This window comes from Lonchura striata, chromosome 12 (genome assembly GCF_050655825.1).
Source record: "Lonchura striata isolate lonStrDom1 chromosome 12, ASM5065582v1, whole genome shotgun sequence".
Classification (NCBI taxonomy): domain Eukaryota; kingdom Metazoa; phylum Chordata; class Aves; order Passeriformes; family Estrildidae; genus Lonchura; species Lonchura striata.
In genome coordinates this window covers 22,257,931-22,282,351 of record NC_140714.1, presented here as the reverse complement: position 1 = coordinate 22,282,351, position 24,421 = coordinate 22,257,931, and the positions used below count along the sequence as shown (strand labels likewise).

The 24,421-nt window shown below is 44.5% G+C and overlaps 1 protein-coding gene across 11 annotated transcripts in view; it reads left to right on the top strand.

Moving 5' to 3' along the window:
* Positions 1-24,421, top strand: part of IQSEC1 (IQ motif and Sec7 domain ArfGEF 1) — a 279,361-nt gene that overhangs the window by 101,690 nt on the left and 153,250 nt on the right. For 6 of the 11 annotated variants that reach the window (XM_085590821.1, XM_085590824.1, XM_085590822.1 and 3 more), the window contains one exon: positions 18,751-18,837. The exons of 3 other annotated variants lie outside the window; for them this stretch is intronic. In XM_085590821.1, the coding sequence (XP_085446947.1) occupies positions 18,751-18,837 (87 nt within the window). Of the gene's footprint in view, positions 1-9,384; positions 10,231-18,750; positions 18,838-24,421 lie in introns of those variants that run through there. 2 more of the 11 variants (XM_085590827.1, XM_085590825.1) reach the window with 1 other exon arrangement.

Sequence of the window (24,421 nt, the reverse complement as noted above, 5' to 3'; positions counted from 1 at the left end):
CCTATTTTCAGACATTTGCATGGGAAAGAGACTAATTCCTTTAGACAAACTGCTGTTCAAGAAGCCTATGGTTAGAATTCATTATAAGATTTCTATGGTTTCTACTCCTATAGAATTGTGCACTCTATATAAGAATTGCTTTGAAAGTGTTTTTACTTTAAATTTCATGACAAGTAGAATAAACATCATATGGTAATATATTCTAATTGTGTTATTAATTATGCTCTAAAAAGTTCTGATATGTACACTAAACTCAAAATTTGGATGCACTTTATATTTAAATCCCAAAATCACTTCTTGTAGTATGCACTGTTGGTAGCTTCTTTCTGTGAAGGAGAATTGAAATGGGATAAACACACAGGACTGCTCCTGTATTAATTATTCTGGCATAGTATCAGAATTTCTGGCATTGTTTCAAGCCATTTCTGCATATAAAAGAATAATAACAGAAAGTTCCATGGCTCGAAACTGTACCTGCAAACTTTTCAAGATGCTGCCCTTGGCTGAACTGCTCAATATCTCAAATTTCAGTTTGAAACGTGAACATCTGCTACAGCTCTCCCTTTTCTGGGGATTTAACAACAGAGGCTTGTTAGGAACTGTCCTAATTGCTTTTGTCTGTCTGGAAGGTCATTTAAATTGCTTAAATGTGCTTTTAGTATGTACAACCAAAGAGGGCTGTGCAGCTGTGAATAAAGAAGAGATGCAATAGCTGATGTGTTGAAGAACGCTGTGTGCAGAGGTTTTTAGGATTGTTCTGGAGGATCCCTGTGTTCCCAAGGTCAGCAGCGGGGCTGGCGTGCAGCAGCCCTGGGTGAGGAGCAGCTGCTGGCCAGCCCAGGGCTGCAGCCAGCACACAGAGCTGGCACAGGGCACTCGAGGGTTTGTGTCTGTGTGTCCCGAGCTGCTCCGGGAGCCACGGAGCCTCTGTGTGCAGCTGAGTGCTGCTGCCTGGACCCTGAGCGCCGCACGCACAGCGGCTGCTCTGGGCAGGAAAATGCAGGAGCACCTGGACAGGATGGAGGGTGGGTTTTTCATTTGCTCTTCATTCACCAAAATCATCTGCCTGGGGACATTTGGGGTTGTTCAGCCTGGAGAAAAGGAGGCTCGGGGGGACCTTGTGTCTCTGCACAGCTCCTGACTTGAGGGGACAGCCGGGGGGTCTGGCTCTGCTCCAGGAACAGGGACAGGAGGAAATGGCCTTAAATTGTCCAGTGAGAGTTGAGGTTGGATATCAGGAAACATTTCTTCACGGAGAGAAGAGTTAAACATTGGCACAGGCTGCCCAGGGTAGTGGTGGAATGCTCATCCCTGGAAGAGCTCAGGAAAGGAGCGGATGTTGCCCTGGGAGACACGGCTTAGCAGGCGTACGGTTTTCTGGTCAAAGGTTGGACCTGATCTAGGAGGTCTCTCCCTGACCTCCTAATTCCACATCAGAAGCTCTAGAGAATCAGCACTGACATCTACATGCTTGGTTTAGAACTAAACTTACTATTAAACTTACAGTAAAATTGTTATTAAACTGAAGTGTTCTGGTGGAAAGAATTAATCCTGTTTCAGGTAGTGCTGGGAGTTGTGGTTTCCATGCAGACTTCATCCCAATCATAACTTGCATTGTAAAAATGAACAAAATCTGGGGAAGAGCAAGAGGATTGGCAGAGGGAATCCTCTACCAGAGTGGGAAAACCCAAAAATATTTTAAGAGTTACCACTATCCACAGTTCTGTATAATTTGGAGCCAAAGGGGTGTTAGTGAATTTAAATAATTTTCTAAAAATGTATTAGTGTGTAGTGGAGAAATGCTGGTGGAAAGAAAGTTTGAGAGTTAAATGCCTTTGTAAGCATGGGCTGTCGCTGTGTCCCCACTCCCCCAAAGCACAGGATGAGTTCTGTGTGTGGGTCTGTGGCACCCAGGGGAAGGGGCGGGGGCAGCCTGGCGTGTTGGTGAGGTGGGATGTGGGGTGGGCTCTCGGGGGGAAGGTGTTTGGATGGATGTCTCAAAGCAGAGTGCTGTGGGTTTGTTTTGCAGCTCTGGCAGCACGTGCTGAGGCACATGTTGTTTGGATTCTCGTGTTCAGCTGACTCATCTCAAACCACTCTGTCTGCAGGAGAATGCAGGGACTGAGAGCATACACTGGATATTGGTGCTTTTGAGTGTTTTAGGCAATACAAGAGGGGCTTTTTAAACTTCCGTTGCCTTAGAACTGTCAAAAAGTTCCTTAAATCTGCCACAATTCTGTAGGCTCAGCTGTGGAGCATCCCCTGCTTTTTCTGCAGGTAACAGATGAGGATATTCCAGATGCTTTTCCACGTGCAGCTGCTCCAGATGTTTTCTTGCCCATCACACAGGTTCTCTATGAGTGTCATGTATTGATTGACATGGCTTTTTCTCCCAGGAAATCCCCTTTGGGTATCCCATTGCTCTCCTTCTGTAAGGTACAGCTTCAGGTGCAGCCTTGCAGTGAGCTGCTCTCCTCCTGCCTGCCTCCAGCACTGAAACTCATTCCTCATCACCCAGAGCAGCTGGGGCTGCCCCTGGACCCCTGGAAGTGTCCAAGGCCAGGCTGGAGCCACCTGGGACACTGGGAAGTGCCACTGCCCATGGTGGAACTGGATGGGCTTTAAGGTCCCTTTCAGCCCAAACCATCCTGTGATTCTGTGATTATTCCACTGAAAAGTTCTTATTTGAAATTACTGACTTGATGGCCCTACATCAGCAAACAGCACCAAACTGCATATTTTAGGAGCTGCTGAACATTTCAGAAAATCCCTTTGCTGACCTTCCTCGAAGTTTAAAACATATTTTAAAAACAAATACAGCAAATGCATGACTTAGAGGTATCCCTTGGGGCATGGGAAGCAGGTGACTCGAGACCTCAGCTGGGATTTCTTTATCTCATACTCATGTTCTCCTATGAGCTTGTAGAGAATTGAAATTTCATGATAACTTCCTGCTCCAGTCAGCACTGAATCTGTGGAATATCCAGCTGAGGTTTGGTTTATATTTACCCTGTGGAGAGTGAAACTGGTGTCTGTATTAATATATTGACAGATTTATTGACATCAGTTTTCTTCAGTCTTGCCTGTTTAATTAATAAAAATGATCTGCTGAACATCCAGCTAATAATTCTGGCACAAATATCCTAGCTAGTCTTGTTACTAAAATGGAATTTCAGCATTTCAGCCTCTTATTGTGGAATCTGCCATGAGTCTGATTACCAAAATAATTTAATGATCGTTAATTTGTGGTTTTTGCTTCATCTAAAATGCTTAAGCTGGATTTTATTGCAACAATTAAGAACAAAATAGTTAAAATGCCTGCACACAAAATAAATGCAAAGGAATAATTATAAAATGCCAGCTTATTTTTATGTAGAAAAGATGAAACAAATAAATTTAATGTCAGTGCGTTATGTAAGACCCACTGAACAGCAGCTGCAGCCAGAGTTTAAAGCTAGGAATAAAATACATGATTAATGTGCACCAGGGATGTAGGAAACACTTCTGAACTTCTTTGATCCATTTGCAGCCCAGTTGGCTGCTCTTCTGGCTTGGCTAATTGTTGGGTAAATGACTTTGTCATTCTGGGTTAGGTCAGGAAAACACATGAAAGGACAGAAAGATCTGCAGTGTCAGTGACACGTGGCATTCTGGGCTAGAGACTTCTCTTCCCTCTTTGCAGGGATCAGTGGTGGCACTGCCCCTTCATTCCCCGTGTTTGTGGCAGATATGGCTCCACTGAGGCCAGAGGAGGAGCAGGCATTAATTGCATCCTGCTCGTTAGGGTTTGTTCTGCTGCTGGCCCTTCTTTGGTGCTGCACCTGCATCACCTCCCAGCTGAAAGGTCCGTGCAGGAGGATCCATCCTGCATTTCGCAGCTCCATTCTCCAGAGGATGAAGGAATGCATCTCAATAAATATTTTGTACTTCTGCCATGAATAGGGGAAGAAACCTATATCTAATTAACCCAAGCAATTAAAAACCTTTCCCAGGCTTGCAAAAGCAGGGCTGCTTCCCCAGGTCCCCATTGCAGTGGGGTTTTTCAGCAGCCAGCTGCCCACTGCTCACTCAGGCCCAAAGCCCATCCTGGCTCCAGGGATTCCTGCTGCTGCTGCTGGCACTGTCTGTGTCTGAAATAGTCCAGGCCTGGGTTTTTCCTCAATATTTTGTTCTTCAGTCATGCACAAACTGTAATTTATAGACTTCCTTTGTGTTTGTTCTCCGTTCTTGGCATTTTCACGGAATCCCAGACTGGTTTGGGTTGGAAAGGACCTTAAAGCCCATCATGTTCCACCTCCTACCAGCTAGGGAACCAAGTATCCTGGACAAAGCAAATCTGTGGGATGCTTTTAAGTTTAGGACAGTTAAGGTGTTGCCCAGTGAAGGATCAGGAGTGCACTAAGGGCCTGCAGAATGTGAGAGTTTAATATTTTACCTTAAAATGTGCCGTTTTCTTAATAAAGAGATGATTCTTTCTGCAGAATGACATGCAGAGCAAAGGAGCTTGAGGAGCTTGGATGGCCAGAACAAGGCAAGACTGCACAAATGAGAGATGCCAAAAGGGATTTTGAGAGCTGTCACATAAAATTGTAACAGAGAAGTTTTTTAAGGTGATCAATTTAATACAAAGCATTTTAGCATTTTCAGTGGAAGTTTGTGTTAGGGCTGACTTAAGGCTGCAAAATTATTTGAATTTGAGTGGGAAAGACTTTTTCAAAGGCTTCCTTTTAAAAACAGTTGTTCTGCAGGGTGAGGAGAGATATAAATACTTGTTCTCAGCCTTGTTTTAGCAGGGTTCTTAAGAGTAGCTTAAAAGGAAGTTGTTACTTGGGGCTCAAGTAGTTTAGCACGAAATAAATCGTGTTTTAATAGTAATGTCAGGGTACAAGTTGAAAAAGGATTTATTGTGGATGATAACACAGAGATTTTTCCACAACTCTAACTGCTGCCAGCATTGTTTAACACTTGCAAGGGGTTTTTTTGTGTATGATGAGAGACAGTAAAATTCATTCAGCAGCTACTGAAATTATGCTTAGCTGGGGCCTTGTTTTGGTCAAGGAGTAGGTTTAATAACTAATAATTTTCTAACTGTATTAAGGGTGAATGGAAAGTATGTAAGATACAAGATATAATAGATAAATGCATTTAGCATTTATATAAAGCTCAGAACATAACAGGGATAAAATTATTGCAGAGGAAATTCAACACCAGCAAATGTGTATCAACTCATCAGTAACAACCAAGCTGAAAATTAGAAGCAGCTTCCAGTGAAAGCTTTGGGGCATCTTGCTAAAATAAACAGTAGGAAAAAATTATTCAGAAGCTTCAGACAGAAGTACAAACGCTCATGAGGAATATTTCAAAATTTGATTGAAAATGAAAATACTGTACTCTGGCCTGAGACATTTCTGACAATTCTTCTAACAACTGTTTATTTTTGCTTTCAGCTTCAATATTTTATCAGTGCAGCAATAGGCAGGGAATGTTGCATGGAGGGGCACACACGCCTGCAGGGAGGGGAGCACGGGGCTGGATCCTTCCCATCACATTCCAAGCATCAGCATCTCTCCTGCAGCCCTTGGGGCTCTCACTCTGACTCAGACACATTTTGTGCATTAGGAGTACAAGTGCCCAGAGAAATGAGCAGTCTGTAATTACATAATTGGGGCTCAGGGGGCTGGAAGCAGCCTTTTTGAGGAGGGGCCACGTGGTTTGGATCCCTGTGGCAGCCTTGCTCCTCAGGAGCTGAACGGAACCTCCAAGGCACAGGATTCCAGGCATGGAGCCATGGAATGCTTTGGGCTGGAGGGACATTAAAGCCCATCCGGTCCCACCTCCTGCCATGGGCAGCTTTCACCAGGCCAGCTTGTGCCAAGGCACAGCTCGGTCTCAGGTAGGAGAGTGAATGTGGGGGAGTTTTTAGCCTGTAATGGAAGTTTTTCCTATAAAAATGGTCTCTCAGGGCCCACGCTTGTGTGCACACCGTGGTGGCCAGCTCTGTGTCCTGTGTGTCCACACGTGAGGGCAGCGCTCATCCAGCCAGTTTTGCTTTCTAAACTCAAAATAACAACGTCTGGGGGCTGTGCCAGGACCAGGCAGGTGAAGTTTTATTTTGGGATTAGGGAGGAGGAGCTGAGCATTAATCTTGTGTTTGAGTGGATGGTCTGAGAGCTCCTGGGCAGGGGCAGGGCTGTCTCCTTTGTCCCTGTGGCCTCACCCAGAATTTCAACCACAAGCTGCCTTTGCTCTGGTTTTCTAGAATGAATGAATAGCCAAGCCTCTTAATCCTGCAGAGACCAAGATGTTAATAATAAGCATGAAAATGCAGTAACTGATAACAAATGGCTTTGCTTTTGAGTCTGTCTCAAAACCTTGAAGAGAAATTCAGGCCCTCATTTGAAACAAACTGTGTTTGATATTACCCAGGTGTTTGTTTATTGCTCACAGCCATGGACAGAACAGGAATCTGAGCAGAGAAAACTGGGTTTTGGGGACAGCTCATTCTGTGGCTGTGCAGGTCACTGATGCTGGCAGGTTATCAGTGTTCAGAGCACTCAGAACCACTGGACATTCACTGGGACAGCCTGGCTGTGCTGAGCCCCGTGGAGCTCTTCCCAGGCACTTCCATGGGATCAGAGTCCTTGTCTTTAATACTTGTAGCTTGTACAGTGGTTAGGATAACGACTTGGGCATTTTATGTCCAGTTCTTTTCACACAGGGACATCAAGTGACTGTACAAGTGTCTTGCTGAGCTGACTTTGTAGTGCTGGCCCCGTGTCCCCAATTCTGCCCTACTTACTGCATTTTTCTGATAAAGAAAAGCCTTTTTTAAAGTTAAAAGCTAAGGCTAAACAGCCTGTGCAGTTACTAACTCTTCGCTTTGTAGTATTCAATCAATTGTGAAACATTTGAGTTCATTCTGCTAAGACACAGACGTGGGCAGACTTTATCCCACACTTACTCAGTCAGCCCAATCCCATTGTTCCAGGGGAGAGCTGAGGGAGACTGAGCTTGGCTGAGCCAGTGTTTAACAGAAATCATGCAAATGAGTCCATTTTTTTGAATAAAACTCTGGAGTTTAGGTGAGTTTAGAGCCAAATAGTTGTTTCCTCAGTTATTTTATCCAGACACATCAAACCAAAAACAAGAGCTGAATTGAAAGCTTGTCCCAAACACAAGCAACAATGCCATGGACTGAAAAGCTTCCTATTATCCTGTCCTCCTTGAACTGGATTGATTATCATCCAGGGAGCACCTCTCTGAATACCTGGTAAGTCATTCCTTACTTTTCACTTGACCTGTGCACTGTCAGACATCTGCAGAAACTGGAATTAAAGCCAAAAGAATGCACCAAGCTGCCAGGCCTGTATATTCTCTTCCTCGTGTGCTGCTGGTGATTGAGGTACTTGACGTTGCAGTGGCTTGGAAAGCTGTTTTATGGGATTCTTTATGGAATGGTGTTGTTTCTTTAGCAAGCATTTATCATTTATGTGATGTATTGGTGGCTGTGATGTGCAAGCTTAGGACACACAAGCACCTTTTGAAATTGTACTTTTCCAGTGCTGTGTATTTGGTTTTCTGCTAAAAGCAAAGCAGTATTTCAGTTATTATAAAGCTTTGCTGGAAGGCAAGATACCTTTAGGCTGTGCAGCAGAATAAAAAAACACTCACCTCAATCTGTATTCCTTTGAATTACCTTAATTTGTGCAGAAGATAATTCAGCTTTCAAGGCTGACAGGTACCTGTGACCATGTCAGTGCCTCTTGGGGTAGCATATCTGTGTTCAGGGTATGGCTGCTCCAATCCAGGCCTCCAGTGTGGCACGGGGACACTTTGCTCTGGAGCCTGGCCCGTGTCACAAGCCCATGGGGGTTGGAGTTACAGGATCAAGCTCACGGGGAAGGTTTTGGGAGCTGTACCAGCACAGATATTTGGGGATAGCCACACCAGGCTGGATTCCCTGGAGCTCGCTCTGCTGGCTGGGGCAGCACCACACCAAGTGGGAATTTATGGAGTTGCAGTTTTCTTAGGATAATCCTGCTGGAGCACCTGCTGGTGCTAGATCCAAGCCTTACAGGCCATGCATGTGGGGGAATGGGCAAGTTTGGGGCCTTTGCTTCCCCTCTGATTTCTTACTGCATCCCACAGCACCAGCACATGCTGATGTGACTTGAGGGCTGTGGCTGCACTGACAATTCTACAAATTACCATCAAATTTACTTTTGTAAACCAAAGTGCACCTCTGCTAGACAGAGCCATGGAATCAGGGAGGGGCTTGGGTTGGAAGGGACCTTAAAATCACCATGTTTCACCCTCTGCCATGGCAGGGACACCTCCCACTGTCCCAGGCTTCTCCAAGCCCTGTCCAGCCTGGCCTTGGGCACTGCCAGGGATCCAGGGGCAGCCACAGCTGCTCTGGGCACCTGTGCCAGGGCCTGCCCACCCTCCCAGGGAACAATTCCTTCCTAATATCCATCCCTGCCTACTGTCTGTCAGAGTGAAGCCATTCCCCTTTGTCCTGTTGCTCCAGGCCCTTTAAAATCGTTCCATCTTCCTTGTTGGCTCCTTCAGGTACAGCAAGGCTGCAATTAGGTCACCCTAGTTCATTTGCAAATTGATTTGGACCAAAGATCTCCTGCCTCCCTGCCTCCCCCATTTTTTATTTTTATTTTTAAAGTTTTGCAGCATCTTTGGCAATTCCTGCTCCCCTTGAGCCCTGGGAGCTGTGTAGGTGCATCAGTAGGACTTGGCTGCCCGCTGCCCCCTGTCCCTCTGGAATTGGGACAACTGGCCACGGAGCTGATCACTTGACCATGGCAAATGAACTGCCCTCGTCAGTGTGCTCTGGTGTATATTTAGCTTAATAATGTGAGCAGATGGTCATTACATTGATTCATGAAGGAAGGGAGGAAGCTTGGCTTGGGAGCATCAAGGCTGAGTGCTGAGCATCGGAGCTGGGCAGGATGCAGGGCAGGGGAGGAGCAAAGCACATTCTTGTACTCTGTGGGGTCTGTTGGTTTGCTTTTCTCTTTTACAAAGTACCACCAAATAAAATCAACTAGGAGTGACTCATCTGGCCTGTAGAAATGATCATTTCCCTGGACAGGAGGCTTGTGGAACACAAGCAGGATGGTGCTGAAGTGTTTGCACCTCTGGTGTTGCTAAAAGGGGGGAAGATGGGGAGGCAGTTGCCTGTAGAGTTATGAAACTTCTCACTCTGCTGTTGCTGTTAAAGATGAGAGCTCTCCTGCAGGGAAAAGGTAACACTGGAGTAATAATTCTTCCGGTTTTTTTTTTTTTTTTTTTTTTTTTTTTTTTTTTTGCAAAGAGCAACTTTGTTTAAATTTCTTCCCATTTAGTAGGATTTAACTAGAGATTCACGCAAGAAGCTAATTGTATAAAATATTCAGCCACTCTCCTCATTAGCCAAACTGGGAAGTTCACAAATCCCCAGCCTGCAGCAGCTCTCAGGAACAGCTTGATTTGCTTCTTAGTTCTGCAATTTTCACAGGAGAAATGCTGTATACAGAGGAATATCCTCTTGAGCAAGAGCCTAATCTCATGTTTAGGTTGCTGTTTCTCCTGGTTGCTGATTAGCTTTGCTGTCTTATTAGTTTATGTCATAGTATGTGCCTATAAATTGACTTTGCAGTGAGGAGGGAATACGTTCGTCTTCACAGATGCTGCTGTTTCCATGGAGATAAAAGGACCAATGGCCTTTTCTTGGTTTGGACTGTACTACAGTGAGCAGGCAGAGATGGTGCATTCGAAAATGCAACATTTGGTGCTTTGATATTTCTGTCTAAATAGCAAATGAGAAAGCATATTGTTCCTTCTTGGTGATGAAGTTGAATAATAAATACAGCTTTGGGACTTTTTCTGGAAGCAGAAAGCGAGCCCACCAGGAATGTGAGGACAGCGTGGCTGGTTTATGCTTGCTACACCTCCTCTCTGGGAAAAACCTTTTGGCTTTGCAAAATATAACCCTGTAGAGCCTTTGGGTTTATCTGATGCAGTGTTTGATGCTGGTTACATCACCAGCTTACTTATCGGTGATGTTCCACCGTGGCTGAGCCTGAATGAGCATGCAAAAGCTCTGAATGTGATTTTTTTTTTTTTTACTTTATTTTTTTTCTTGAGAAAGAGCTTTTCTACCTCAGATTACGTGAAAGAAAATATAAATTCCAAGGCCACCCCTCACTCAAGGATGGCTTGCAGAAGGTGTTATTTGTGAGTACCTTTTCCTTCTTCATCTGTCGTCACGTCTCTGATTTCTCTGTTGAGGATTCCAGAAGTGGGAGTAGTGATCAGTTTATTGTTGGGTAGGTTTCTTTCCACGAACCATTTTTAGGGTGTTACCTTTTTTGGCAGATGAATGCTCTGTATATTAGACGTGTTTAGATGATGATGATTGTGCATATGAGCATTTAAAAATACAGCGTAATAAAGTGAGTAGTCTGTGTTTAGCAAGAAAAAAAAAAGAGGAAACTCTTCACTTTGCATCCAAGCAGCAATGCAGGGTGCTAGGAATTTTGTCTGTGATGAGTCAAGGATCTCTCTTCCATTTTGTTGGAATGCTTTGTCATATTAAAGTGCAATCTGTCTTTTCAGTACAGAAATGCAAACAGCAGGACGTGCAGTGCAGCCTTGAGCAGCGTCATATCGAGAGGGCAAAATTCCCTGTGGTTCTGTTGGTACCTTTATGCTGCTCAAAACATAAAGGTGCATTAATGAATTATTATTCCCTGCAGTTTCTGGAGGGTTAAGGTCAGACACAGGAGCTGATTCTCTGGGGGCTGAGGAGCCCCTGGTGGGAGCTGAGCCCATGGCTTGGGGCTCAGAACTTGGGAGGACCCTGCTGGTGCTGGGATGGATGGAACACACAGGTGGTTTGCTCCAAAATGGGCACAAACCAGGCAGGAATGGATGGAACACACAGGGTTTGCTCCAAAATGGGCACAGACAGGCAGGGATGGGCCCTTGATTTGTCCTCACTCCCAGTCCAGGGGCTTGGAGTGGCTGTACCTCTGTTTGCAGTTCTGAACCCTGGTTAACCATCTGCTCCCTTTAGGGTTAAATTTGGGGTTTCCAGAGGATCCTGCATGAAACACATGCACTTATCATCCCCGGCCTTTTCCAGTTATTTTAGCAGTGCCTCTTAGTGCCCTGATTTGAGTAAATCTGCTTCATGTTCAGCAGCACCATCCACACACAGGCAGAGTAAATAAAACCATTCAAAACCAGACTCCTCAAATACAGTAACAGAAGAATATTAGTATCTGTCTTAAAGTTTTCTTTAGCTTTTTGTGTTGTGCTGAAGGTGTGGATGGTTAAGTTGAAATGTTTTAAAATCAAAATAAATGTGTAGCCTTTTTATAGGAAGTTGAAATAAGTAAACTTGGAGAACAGGTTGCAGCCTTTCAGGTATGCATGGATCAGCTTGAAGCATCCTGCTGTTTGTTCATCCATAGAATAGTTCTGGTTGTGTTGGACTCCATTTTAATTTGGGTCCTGGGATTTGGGGATTCTGTAACTCTCAGCAGGGTATGAGTTTCACAGAGTGCTTACCATGTGGGGGTAAGGGATATTTAATCCCTGTATGTTGCTGTCTTTCACAGTGAGGTTGCAGTCTAATTTACAGACCCATCTTGTGCAGGATTTTCCTGTTTTACTGCTTACACCTTTGGTATCTTCTACCCACCTCAGCACGTTGCTGTAGAAAACAAGATGTGGATTCTGGCTCCTGCTATAATTCTGTGCTTTAACTCCCATGTAAGAGAGCTGATGCTGATTGTTGGAAAGAGGAAAATGTAAGCTGGGAATTTTTTTAAGAACTTACTCTTAAGAACACATGTAAATAGAAAATCTTCATGTTCTTTAAAACTAATGGGTTTGCGATACTGAAAATGTATATTAAACTGTTATACACCAGTTCTTCAATGCTTGAGTAAGATCTTTACCATTGAAAGTATCTTTTTTAAGATAAAAATATCTTTTCATCCTAAAGTGTAGAAAGGCTGATTGTTGCTGTTCTAAGAAAAGCTGAACAACAGTGTCACACTACTTGGATTAGTGAAAGCAGTTTTTTCAGCTGCTGCACTGAATAGAACATATGTCACTGGAGCATTGTTTTAAGTAACAGGATTTGCCTTGCTGTAAATCTCTCATGCTGTATCTGGGTAATTTCATTCTTTGTACTTTGCTATTTTGCCTCTTTCATCAGCTGCAAATCCAATATGTATACTGGCACTGCTCAGCTTTGAGTTTGCTGTGGTTATTGCTCTGTGAGATTATAAATGTGGCTGTGTTCTGTAATGGGAGTTGTAGTTTCTTGAGGATTTCTGGGACCTGATTTAATGATGTGGGACATACAGAAAAGATGTGGTGAATATATCCACTCTGATTTAATATAAAAGATATTTTCCTTCTCTCATGTCTCTTTGTTCTTAATTTCTGGGTTTGGACTGTCTGGGGTTTTTTCTACAGATTTTGACAGCTCCCAGTAAGCACAACTGACACAAATCCATCGTACCAGTTCTGTGAATTATTCTACATCACCCTGCACCATAGATGGGGTTCTAGTTAAGACTTAAAAGGATTTTTTTCTAATTACAAGCATCTACATATTAATAGTCTTAATTAAATTCAGCCTAGTTCCAGCTAACCCAGGGTTGGAGCAAACTGTGCAGGGATGCAGAAGGATCCCTCCTGCCTGTTTGTGTAGGCTGGTACTGCATTTTCATGAAATCAAAAAAAGTTTATAATAATTATTTATAATTCTCTGTAATGGTAATAAGTGTTGTGTTCTAGGATGGGACAAAATAATGGCAGTTCCTTGTTTAGTATGCTGGGCCTGTTGTGGTTCCATTCTCCCAGGAGATGATAATTATTTACAGGCCCTTTGATGGAGGAGAGGTCAGTGAGAGTGTGCCTGATGATTCCATTGAAAAATCCAGCTGTGGGCACTTGAGTTGGGAATACACAAAGGGAAGCATTATTCCAGACAAGAACTCCCAGTCTGCATTTCTGCTGCACTGTGTACAAATGCTGCTATTTAATCATTCTGACGACAACCAGATTTGATGAATTCTGGAACAAAATTCAGTGGTCTGTACTCTGGACTGTGTGTGCTGCTCGTTTGGAACTGCAGCTTTTACTGAGCATCCTTGTAGCTGGTGAAAACATCTTTCATTCCTGTGAAGAGGAAATGTAGTTCTAGAATGCTTTCAGCCAAGTTCTGACTATTGCATGGAAGGAGGGAGATGGCAGCAGAGCAGCTCTGCAGCATATGGCTGTGCTGGTTGTGATGTGTGGGGGAGTTCTTTGACTCTCACTCTGTGCAGAGTAATTACACTGGTGCTTACCTGCCAGGAGCTGTCCTGTTGCCTCCCTGGGATCTGGTGCCCAAAGAGCCACCTTGGGCTCTTTGAGAGCAAATCAAAGCTTTGCTCAAAGAGCAATCCCAGGCACATTCCCATCGTGCCCAGGGAATGAAGCGAGCTGTGGTTCTCCTGCAGTGTGTGGTGGTCTCTGCTGTGAACTGGAAGGTTTTTATGGATGCAACCATACAAGCAATGGCAGCATTTAATGCTGTGGGGTCGCCATCCAAAAGACTGTGTGCTAGGAAATTAATTAATAATAAAACACTGTGAAAAAAACATAATATTGTCTGTGTGCCACCACAGCCTCTCTGTGATGTGCTTAGCTGCAGAGTGCTGGACCTGCAGTGGGGTGAAATGTTTAGGAAAAAAGAGAAGTGCTGCTTCAAAAGCCAAAATCATACTGCCCTGTGTATTTTGGGTAAAGAACAGTAGGAATTTGTCCTTGGAAATGGGAATGTGTTGTGTGCTGAATCACCTTGACGTGGCCACAGCCACAGACAGCTGCAGTCAAACTTGGGCTGGGACAATGGGAGCTGCCATGAAAAGCTTCCTGCTGCTTTCCAAAATGTGTCCTGTGGCCTGGGTCAGGGTTTTCATTCTGGAAGCCCTTCTAGCAGCTTAATAAATGTGTTAATTAGCAAGCATTTAGCTGGAGTTATGTGAGTCGCTATTATTATGACTTTTACTGTTCATCACCTCTTTGGGTACCCTTTGATTACATTTCAAATGTTGTTCCTCATGAAAGTAATGGTTGGATTTATTAAACAAGAACAGAACAGGCTTTATTAGTTTCTAACTATAGTATTTTCTAATCTCAGCTGTTGCCATAACACTGGATGGACATGAGAAAGAAAATTTCAACTTGTAAAATAATGTTACTCTTCAACAGGCTAAAACACTGGGAAATGTAACTATTCCTTTTAATAGATCCAATCAAACAAACCATTCTTGGCTACCTCAGCTGACAGGGAGTGAATGGGCTGAAAGAGGGGATGGATTTGTCTGCCCCTCCTGCTGTTCCCAAGCTGATTTGAGAAGGATGGGTGCACACAGGTAACCAGGATGGCAGCCTGTGCTGGGATTATTTTTTCCACATACTCATTGCAACATGCACTTTATGGAAAAATGTGCCAGAAGAAAGGGAAGAATCCTGGCAGATGGAGGGGAACAGATTGTTGTTCCAGACCAGAGGAGGAACAGTGAATGAAGTCGTGGCGCTGGGAGAGGGCAGCAGCAGAGGGCAGGGAAGGCACTGAGCAGCTCCTTTCATCAGCCACTCATTAACTCCAGAAAGGCTCCTCCAGCTGTGCTCCTGCTCCCATTGCCTTCAGTCTCAGGCTTTCTGTTTGGAAGCTCTCATAAGAAGAAGCTCTCACACAGTTATGGTTCCATAATTGTGCTGAAAATTGAGCAGCAGCAGAATAAGCAAGGGTGGGTGGATGTCCTGTGCCACCATGGTGTCCTGTGCAGGGAGAGGGGACGAGCTGCCTCCAGGCTGCCAATCCTGCCAGGAGCATCTGCTGGCTCTGAGCACATTGGGAGAGCACAGGATAACTTGTTAGAGCAAAAGCAATTCCAGGTTAATGGCGTCGTGTTCTGTTCTCCTGGCTTGTTTAAAAACCAATATTGAGAAAATTGTCTGCTGAGTTTGGCAGGCTTGTTGGGGATTGCAAGAGAAAATGGAAGAAAAAATAAAAATAGTTGTGGCTTTATGTGATGACCAGTAATCGATTTCTTTTTATTTGTACATCTGAGCAGGGCTCTAAAAGCGGCCGATTAAAAAGAATTGTCATTTCTGGTTGCTGATGGACAGGAGAGTGCTGTTAAAATGAGTGGATCCTGATGGCAAACAGAACGGAATTTACAGAGGGGTGAGAAGCACAGCCACAGCTGCCTGGGGTTTCTCCTGTTCTGTGGGGGAAGGAAATGTCAGGGGTTTGGGTCAGGTTTGGCTCTGGTTTTACTGACTCATCTGCTCTGCCAAGAACCTCGTGCAGGGATTTACGAGGGGAGAGCTGGAAGGAACTTGGCCTGGAAGTGGGAAATGGCCAAACTTCCATGTGCACTGGGATGTTCAGCAATGGGCCAGAAACTGAAATTACCAGCAGCAGCATTTGTCAGCTCAGTCATTTGTCTTGTGTTGGTGCTGAAGTACCTGTGTTCTCTCTGTAATCCTAAATCATCCTTTGAAGAACAGCAGCTACAGATGTGGAAACTAATCTTCACAGGGCTGAGTATCTGCGAGACTGTGAACAGGAGAAGTGATTAATTCTCCTCCAAATGATTGAAATGGATTTCTTCTGATGTCCTTAGGTGTTAAAAATTAGTAAATTAATTCTAGCTTGAATACAAACTTGTGTTGAAGGCTGATTGCAACATATAGCTATGAAGTTTCAAATACAATTAAAACTCCAACCAAAAACAAAAAGGGGGGGGGGGATTGGAGCCATAGACATTCTCTGGTATATTGTAGAAGGGTAAATGATTGCAAGTGCTGTTTTGGCAGGTGATTGAAGGCACAAAATGCCACATATGAATCTTAAGTTGCATGTGCAGATTTACCCATTGCTTTGGGTAGAATTAGTGTTAGTCAGGAGCTGCAAAGCCTGAGCCCCATCACTGTCAGGCTGACGTGAGTCACTGAGATCTGGAGGAGCCCAGAGTTCAGCTGTTCTGAGTGTCAAAGCTGGGAGCAGAGCCCAGACCTCGTGTTCCCTGTGTCTGTGGTGGGACAGGGGTCCTGCCTGAGGTGCAGCTGCTGTGTTGGACACAGGAGCTGGTAGCTGCAGCTGAGCCCTGTCACCCGTGTCACCTGCAGCAGTGCAGGGACCTTGGGACCTCTGCAGCCTGAACTCGGGGCAGGGCAGCTCCTGACCCCAGTGCTGTGCCACAGGTGTGCACAGACCAGAGCAAGAGCACTGGGAGAGCTTCCTTCTGTGAATATTTACCAGTGGGGAATTCGGGAAGGAATTTGAGGCAGGATCTGTGAGCTGTTTTTGATGCTGTGGTTTATTTTCTTATCTTCTGCATAGGCAGGAAGGGTGAGTTCAGCTCCCATTGTTACAGCACGGTTCAGAAGGGCATAAGACCCTTAGTTACATGACCTTTTAAGGAATTATTGACTAATATAACACTACTAAAAAAGATACTTATGTTTTTTACCCAATCCTTAAATATTTCATCTTATAGACCCATACTACAATATAAACTTTCTCAACCAATCATGTTTTAGTACACAAACCTACAGTACTGCATTCTAATCTCCTTATTTATCTCAGTAACTACTTTATTTTTTCCATATCTTAAACTCTAAAACTCTAAACTTTCCTTTGCTTGACGTATCTCTACTTTTAAACTATAAATCCACGTTCTCATTTCTAACACCTAAGTTTAGAAACCTTTTCCAAGGTCTCAAATCAAATCCTGTGTTTCATTCTAAACTTTAGTTTACAAACCCAAAATTCTATGAGTTCATCACATTTCAGATTCCAACATCTTCTTCACTGTTCTTTTGGAGCCCGGGAAGGTCAGAGTAGGACAGGTTCAGGGAGCCTTGAGGGCAGAATGGTTTTGGAAGAGCCAGGAGCAAGCTCTGCTCAAAAAGCTTTGTTGAGCAGAGGCGAAGCCAGAGGGATTCCTTCGTATTCTTGAATATTTCACTGGTTAATTCTCTGAAGAACGAGACATCTGTGTGGAAAATGAACAGTGGTGGGAATGGAATCTGGAATACTCTCCTACTGATTTCCTCCATTTCCTTCTTTTGCTTCTGCTGGAAAATCCAGGTATCCCAAGGCAGGAGCAGGTTCCTCTGTGTGAGACTCGAGCCCTGCACTCACAGCACTGAGTGGAGCAGCTGGTGTGGAAAGCTGTGTGCTTTTCCTGACAGAAAATCCAGCTTTGGCATGTCCTGGCTGCTCTGATATGGCCCATCAGTGTTTCCAGTGGTGTTCTCCATCTTTGTTTTGAACTTTTTGTCTTCCCAAGTGGTTTGGAGCTGCCCCATAGGTACCTGTGAGGTGTCAGCAGGGTACGTCCCATGCTGGGGAGGTGTCTTGTGGATTGAGCTGCATCTCCAAAAGCTCAAGTACTTTACAGGAGTTAGCACCTTTAAACAGAAAATCCAACTGATCCTGGCCATGCAGTTGCTGACACAGTGCTGGCAGCAGGAATCAGAACAGGCTGACCTTGTCTTTTTTCCTAAGGATTAGTAACTTACTCCTTCCTGAACAAAGCCTGACTTCTTTTTGCTTAACCACTCTGTTTGATCTCGTAAGAAAGTAACCTCACAGGATTCACTTTAAGCCTCAGGGATGCAGAAGAATCAAAATCAATCTTCTGAGACTTCTGTCAAAACACCAAGAGAAAGATGGGGGGGGTTAAAAAGTGCATTTGTGTATACACACACACCCTCTGCTAACTGTCAGGTTGGATCCTCACAAATTAAATGAGGATTTTCAATTTAACGGCTTCCTCTTCCACTCAAAGAGCTGGGAGATATTGATTATTTTTTTATGATTTCCTAGAAGAATGCTGTGTCCTGAGAAATCTGATTAGGTGGATTTATTATGGGGGACTTGCTGTGCTGAGCCTTGTTTAATGTTTCCTGGCACAAACACCAGGAAGGCAGGGATGAGTGCTGTGTGGAGCTTAAAGATTTTCCAAGCTTTCCTTCAGAGGTGGCCCCTTGTCTGGTTTTGTTTTAGTGAAGGAATACCAATCTATTGATTTGAGGTGCAGAAGCTCTTTGTGCTGTAAAGGATTTTTTTTATTTCTTTCTGTGCTTTGAACAAATGAACAAATTGGAACAATTAAACTGCTATTGCACAGGTCTGAATATTGCTTAAAACACAGGTGAAACTTGGGTTCTTTCACATGTTCAGGTGGCTTATTTTGCAATATGTTTGTCATTGCTGGGCTTAAAGAAAGCTTTGTGTCCATGTCCATTGCATAGTCCCTCATTCAGAGCACTGTGCATTAATTCCATGAACAGAGAACAGCCTGACTGGTGCAGAGTAAGAAGAAGAAGCCCAAAGCTTCATTTCCATGGGGATTTTACCCCTCAGTGTTTCTAGTTTTGCCTTCCTTCCGCCTGGCAAGGCAATCCCCCAGCCTTAAACTGGCGTTTGACCTTAATCCTGCCACCAACCTTTGATTGACTCTTTCCTGCAGCAGCTCCTCCTCATTTTGGTGTGTGCATTTCAAAGCTGGGACTGTTGCCCCGTGTCCCCCCGGGATCCAGAATTGGCAGCTGTGCCTCAAATTTCAGTCACCGTCCTTGTGAGTTGCCAACATTCCTGTCAGCACTGCCTCCCCCTCCAGAGCCCCTCTCTCAACAGCTGGTGGTTTGACTTTGTGTTTTTCCTTGTAGGTCTTTAAATACTCTGCACCAGTTTTGCTGTCCAGCTCCATTGTACCATTCCCAGCTAGCTGTCCCTGCCACACACTCAGAGTACAGGTAAGAGTAGACATGCTCCACCCCTGCTGCTCTTTGGAGAGGGAGCTCCAAATGTTGCCATTTGACACCAGACAAGCAATAGTTGCCTAAGTTTTAAAAGGAAAAAAAAAATAATAATATTGGAATAAATATCCAATATTTCTGATGTGTTGTAGGGTAGCTGTGAATAGAACCATCCCTGCAGTGAGTCCTTCTCTCAGGCACTCTGGAATAACTGTAAAATGAGTGTCATGTGCTTTAAGAGGCACATCCCCCTGGGCTTGCAAAGGCAAGGAGAAGGGAGGTGCAGGCTTAGCTCTCACATGACAAATAATGAAATATTTATATTATTTATGGAGGATATTGAGGTTGTTCTGAGCAACACTTTTTTTCACCCCTGCCTATTCTGTGCCAGTAGCTGAGGAATTCATCCATGTGTTTAAACCTCCTGAAGGTTAAAGGCATGGACCTGCCCAGGGCTCAGCACTGCCGTGGATTTGAGTGAAACAAGGGTGTTTAAAACACATCCAGGTCCTCAATGCCAAGCAGAGTCTGCCCTGAATACATCAAAAATATATGTTTTCCAGCTCTTAGTGCTTCTTTTAACATAGATGCCTTTACTATCTATGTGCTCTCTTTGATCCAATGTGGAGAGCAGCAATTACATCCCATAGTACTATTTGTTGTCAATGCCAGTGTTTATTGTAACATCTTAGAGAAGCATCAGAGGGCAGCTAATCTAAATCACTGGAAATGTGAAAACTGTTAAAAAACTGTGCATGCCATGGAAAATATTGTCTTGAATTTTTACTTCTGCTATTAGCAATCGACTTAGTGATAATTGCCAGCTCATGAATAATATTATTATCAAAATATTGGAAGCCTGGTGCTGAAAAATCACGGGTAATAAGGAAAGACAAAAGCAAACAAAGAATCCTAAATCTGTAAATGCATAAACATATTTCTGGTTTGAATATTTCATCCCCTAGTTACCTCTAACCATGCATGCTTGGATTCACCCTGTTGGCTTGTGTTGCAGCATCTGTCTGTGTTTGGTTTTTTTCTCCCATCAGAGCCCTTTGTTTATTTGGTGGTAGTAAGTCCATAGTTGAGTTGTAAGACAGCTCAAATTCCTTTGGTGAGGAGCAGGGCCTGAAAACTCTTAGATTCCCTGCTTGCTTTTTAGTGAGGCTTTTAGTTTTTCTACGTCCTTAATGATAGTGCTTTAATTTTAAGGATCTTCCTGTTGGGATGTTGATGGGAAAACCAGCTGTTCCTTGAATGTCTCAGTGTCTTGCTCCACGTAGGGTGTCATTTTTATCAGTGATATTTCTTCTGGAATTAAAGCTTAGAGCAGCTTAACTTTGTGCTTGAAAAGTCTGAATTTCTTCAGGTTTTTTTGTGCAGTGAGGACAGGAGTTCCCTGCTCTGGGGGTGTAAAGTCTGTGCAGTTTCAGAGTGCCCAAGCTGTGCTGTGGGACCTGCAGCTGATGGTTCAGGACTGGGGTGTGGGAAGGAGCTCATCCCTGGCCTTGGTTGCTCTCAAGGAAATTCGGGCTCAGGGGAGACCTTGTGGCTCTGCACAGCTCCTACCAGGAGGGGAATCCAGGGGAAATGGGCTCTGCTCCAGGGGACAGGGACAGGAGAGAGGGAACGGCCCCAGGCTGGGCCAGGGCAGGCTCAGGGAAAATTCTCCACTCAGAGTTGTCAAACCCTGGCACAGAGCAGCTGGGGCTGCCCCTGGATCCCTGCAAGTGGCCAAGGCCAGGCTGGACAGGGGGAAGTGTCCCTGCCCATGGTCCTGCTTGTAGGTCCTTCAACCCAGACCAGGCTGGGCTTCTGTGCACAGGGAGAATATGGAAAAGCTGCAGCCAGTCTCTCCCAGGGACAAGAGGCAACTCAACCAAATTGCAGTAAGGAAAATTCCAATCAGATACCAGGTAGGGAGAGAGGGAATTTCACCATGAGCTTGGTCAAACATTGGAACAGAGGCCAGCAGAGGACGTGGGGTCTCTGTCCTCAGCCACGCTCAGGTCAGTGGGACACCTCTGGCTGCACCTGCTCTGAGCAGGGTCTGCACTGTCCACACCTCCTCCAGTCCCTCCTAATACAAATTATCCTTCACCCCACAGCACTCTGTTCTTGGGAAGGATAGAAAGAGCTGCAAACCAGAATATTTCAGTCCATAGAATTTAATTTCAAGTTACCCAGTGATGTTAATGCTGTCCCTGCTCACAGATGTGCTGCTGTGCTGGAGCCAGGCTGTTAGCCTCATGGCAGGAATTGGTTTGGTTTGCCCATCATTTCAATTTATGAAGTTGTTATATCCAAACTGTCATCCCTACAGCTGTAATCTCTGAGTCAAGTGCAAATGATGCACCTGTTTTTGTGCAGGACATGGGGATCCCATTGCTGTGAATGCAAATGAGCTGCTAGAGATCTGACAGGAATGGACTTTGCATTTCTACATACACATGATGGTATTAAATCTAGCTTTTAGTCTTCCCATTTATCAATTTATAAATAGAAATCATTAGAAACAAAACTAACAGACGTGGGTGCTTTGGTCTGGCTTCAGTTTTGAGGCTTTATTTGGAAAATACACAGAGGGATTAATTTTGTAGCCCAGAATTAAAAATTAAATTTGTTCTGAAAGAAGCAATTAATGAATGCACTACAGTGAAATCTGGAGCATCTCTGATTTGCTGTTAGTTAATTGCTGGATGTTTTATTCACTCCAGCAGTTTTATTTCTAGTCGAGACGATCTTTGGCATCTGTTTTGAATCGTTAATAGGGAAATAATGCATTTTTAATAACTGCAGCTATTGCAGCAATCCCTCACTCATTTTACAATGCTCAAAAGAGACAGAAATAATATAAGTTATCTTGCATTCTCCTATTACAAGGGAAGTCTTGGGAAGCCTGAGCATGTCGTGTCCTTCCAGCTAGATACTTGTCTGGGTTCCAGTTAGCCCATATGCCTTTCCTCTGCTTGCTCTTTTTGGGTTATTTCTGTTTGGGAGTTAAAAAATAGACCAGCAATGTCTGTAGCTCGGCTTCCCTGACTCCCTTCCCCTTCCTGCCTCCCGAGTAGAGCCTTGGAAACAAGAGCCTCTGGATGGAAGCTGCAGGTTCCAGGAGCTTTGGGATTGTTAGAGATCATTGGAATGCAGATTTCATATCTGGTGTGAAGAGCAAAGTAAAGGAAGTGTGGGACACCCAGAGAGGCTTCCAAAATAGGAATCCAGGTAGTCCTGTAATTCAGCTGCTGAGCCTCTGGCTTGATCCAGCTGCATCATCATCTCAGAGGCATCACAGCTGGAACTGAGCAAAGCCCAGGGCTAAAACAGCATGTGGAGAAAGAGAATTTCATCAGCTCTGTGTCCTCTCCGAGGAGCTTTGTTCCCAGTATTTTCTAAACACTAAAGCTTTCTATGGCTTTAAAGTGACAGAGAGTAGGTTTTGAACAGATATGGGCAGGAAATTCCTCCCTGTGAGGGTGGGCAGGCCCTGGCACAGGTGCCCAGAGCAGCTGTGGCTGCCCCTGGATCCCTGGCAGTGCCCAAGGCCAGGCTGGACAGGGCTTGGAGCAGCCTGGGACTGTGGAAGGTGTCCCTATCATGGCAGGGTGGCACTGGATGGGCTCTGAGGTCCTTTCCCACCCAAATCAGCCTGGGATTCTGTGACACATCTTTAGACAAACTTCAGTCAGACCCTCAGCTCATCAGTGCAGGAACCTCACACACAGCAAAGTTCACGTACAGAAATGCCCATGCTGGGGATCCCCAGCCCTGTTCCTGTCTGCCTTCCCTGTGTGGGTATGGAATAGGCTGATGGATGCAAACTGCAGCTGTGGACAGATTTGCTTACCACTAATGTCTGAGCGTATTTCCATCTGATGTGTTTTTTCATAACTGTGACTTCCTTGTTCTGATTTGCATGAAGTGTTGGCTGTCACTCATTCCTGTCTCCCTCCACTCTACCTTCCATCCTTTTAATCTCAAATTAGATGCCCTTACCATGTCCAAATAACCATTTTTTAAATCGTGAAGCTAGAGATTTTTTTTCTTTTCTTTTTTTTTTCCCAGTGAGACCTGTGAAAACAAAATGATAATGCAAAGGATGTTATAGTACCAAAGAAATCCCATCATTTTCTTGCAGTCTCTGCCTGCTTAATGTTTAATCAGCACCTCTGGGAGGTAAAACCATCATTCTGAAAATACTGTACTTGTGTGAAATTTTAATGTGGAATCTTTGTTTCACCAGGTAATGTTGGCTTACATGCAACAAACCACTGTGTGGACAGTGATGGAAGGATTGATTGTGCTATTTCTTTCTGTCTGAGCCCCTGGGAGGCTTTGGAGCTGTTTTGCCACCATAACTGATTAACACAGAGGCTCCCCTGCAATGATGCTGAGCTTTCAGATGCTTCCATCATGTATTGGAGTGGTTTGGTTTTCCTTAACTCTTCTTAAGAGCACAGCTGGAATTTTTGCACACTAGCACAGCCAGGGAAAATGGGAAATAGCCTATACCCTAAAACAAAAAAATACCTCTTTATAGATGTACTGTGCAACTCTCAGTTTATTTTTCCCCACTGCTGGGCACTGTTCTCTTCCCTGAGACACAAAGCAAATATTTCTTGTGTCCTCCCCACAAACATCTCTAGAGACCTTCCACACCATGCAGCAGAATCCTTGGCCCTGTGGTAGCTTCCAGTCAATACTTAGTCCCAGGTAAGGACATATCTGAAGGAGCTGCACTTCAGAATTCTTTTTAGTATTGATATGACATTTCATATATAATACTCATTGACATTTTCTACCAAAAAATGTTGAATAGGGATCTTATTTCTAACTGCAGTTGTCTAGCTGTATGCCTCAGCATGTTTAAGCACTCTCTAGAATATGCAGAGACATAAAAGCTTGGTGTTACTTTAATTTTCAAACTGAGCAAAGGAGCAAGAGCAGCATGGCCCAGACCAGCAGCACATCAGCCAGAGAGGCAGGATGCAGATGGACAGAGCAAAGCAGATCCAAACTGTGACCAAATCCTGCCCCAAGTCAGTGTGAGGTTCAGCTGATTACATAAGGCATCTGTGCTCACGCCCCATGGCAAAGGAAAGCTGGCATAATTAGAGTAATACTTGTAATTTTCCACTTGATGCCTACGTGATGCAGGGAGTGCAAATGGTGGATTGTGCTCCTGAGCACAGTCGGGAGAACTGGCAGAACAGCCTGAAATTTGGTTTGGGATTTTCTTGTTTCTCTTCCTTCATTGTGTTCCTTTCCATCCTCCTCCTTTAGCCTGTTAAAGGAAATGGCCCCTCATGGTTGTGTCACTGGTTCAGAAGTGGCTGGAGCCTCCTGCCAGGCCAGCATCTCCTTCCCTGCCATAAAGCACTTTAGCATTACAGATGTGGGTATTCCAAACTGCTCCTGCCTCACGGCACCATTCATGATGCTGGCAACTCCTCCTGGAGACAGAGCTCTTCCTTGCCCCTGGGGAGGGAGGGGGTGGAGGGCAGACCTGGTCCTTGCCAGGATTTCTGTGTGTGAGCCTCCATCAGAAGGGGGACACCTCTGTTCTGCAGTTCTGCAGAAT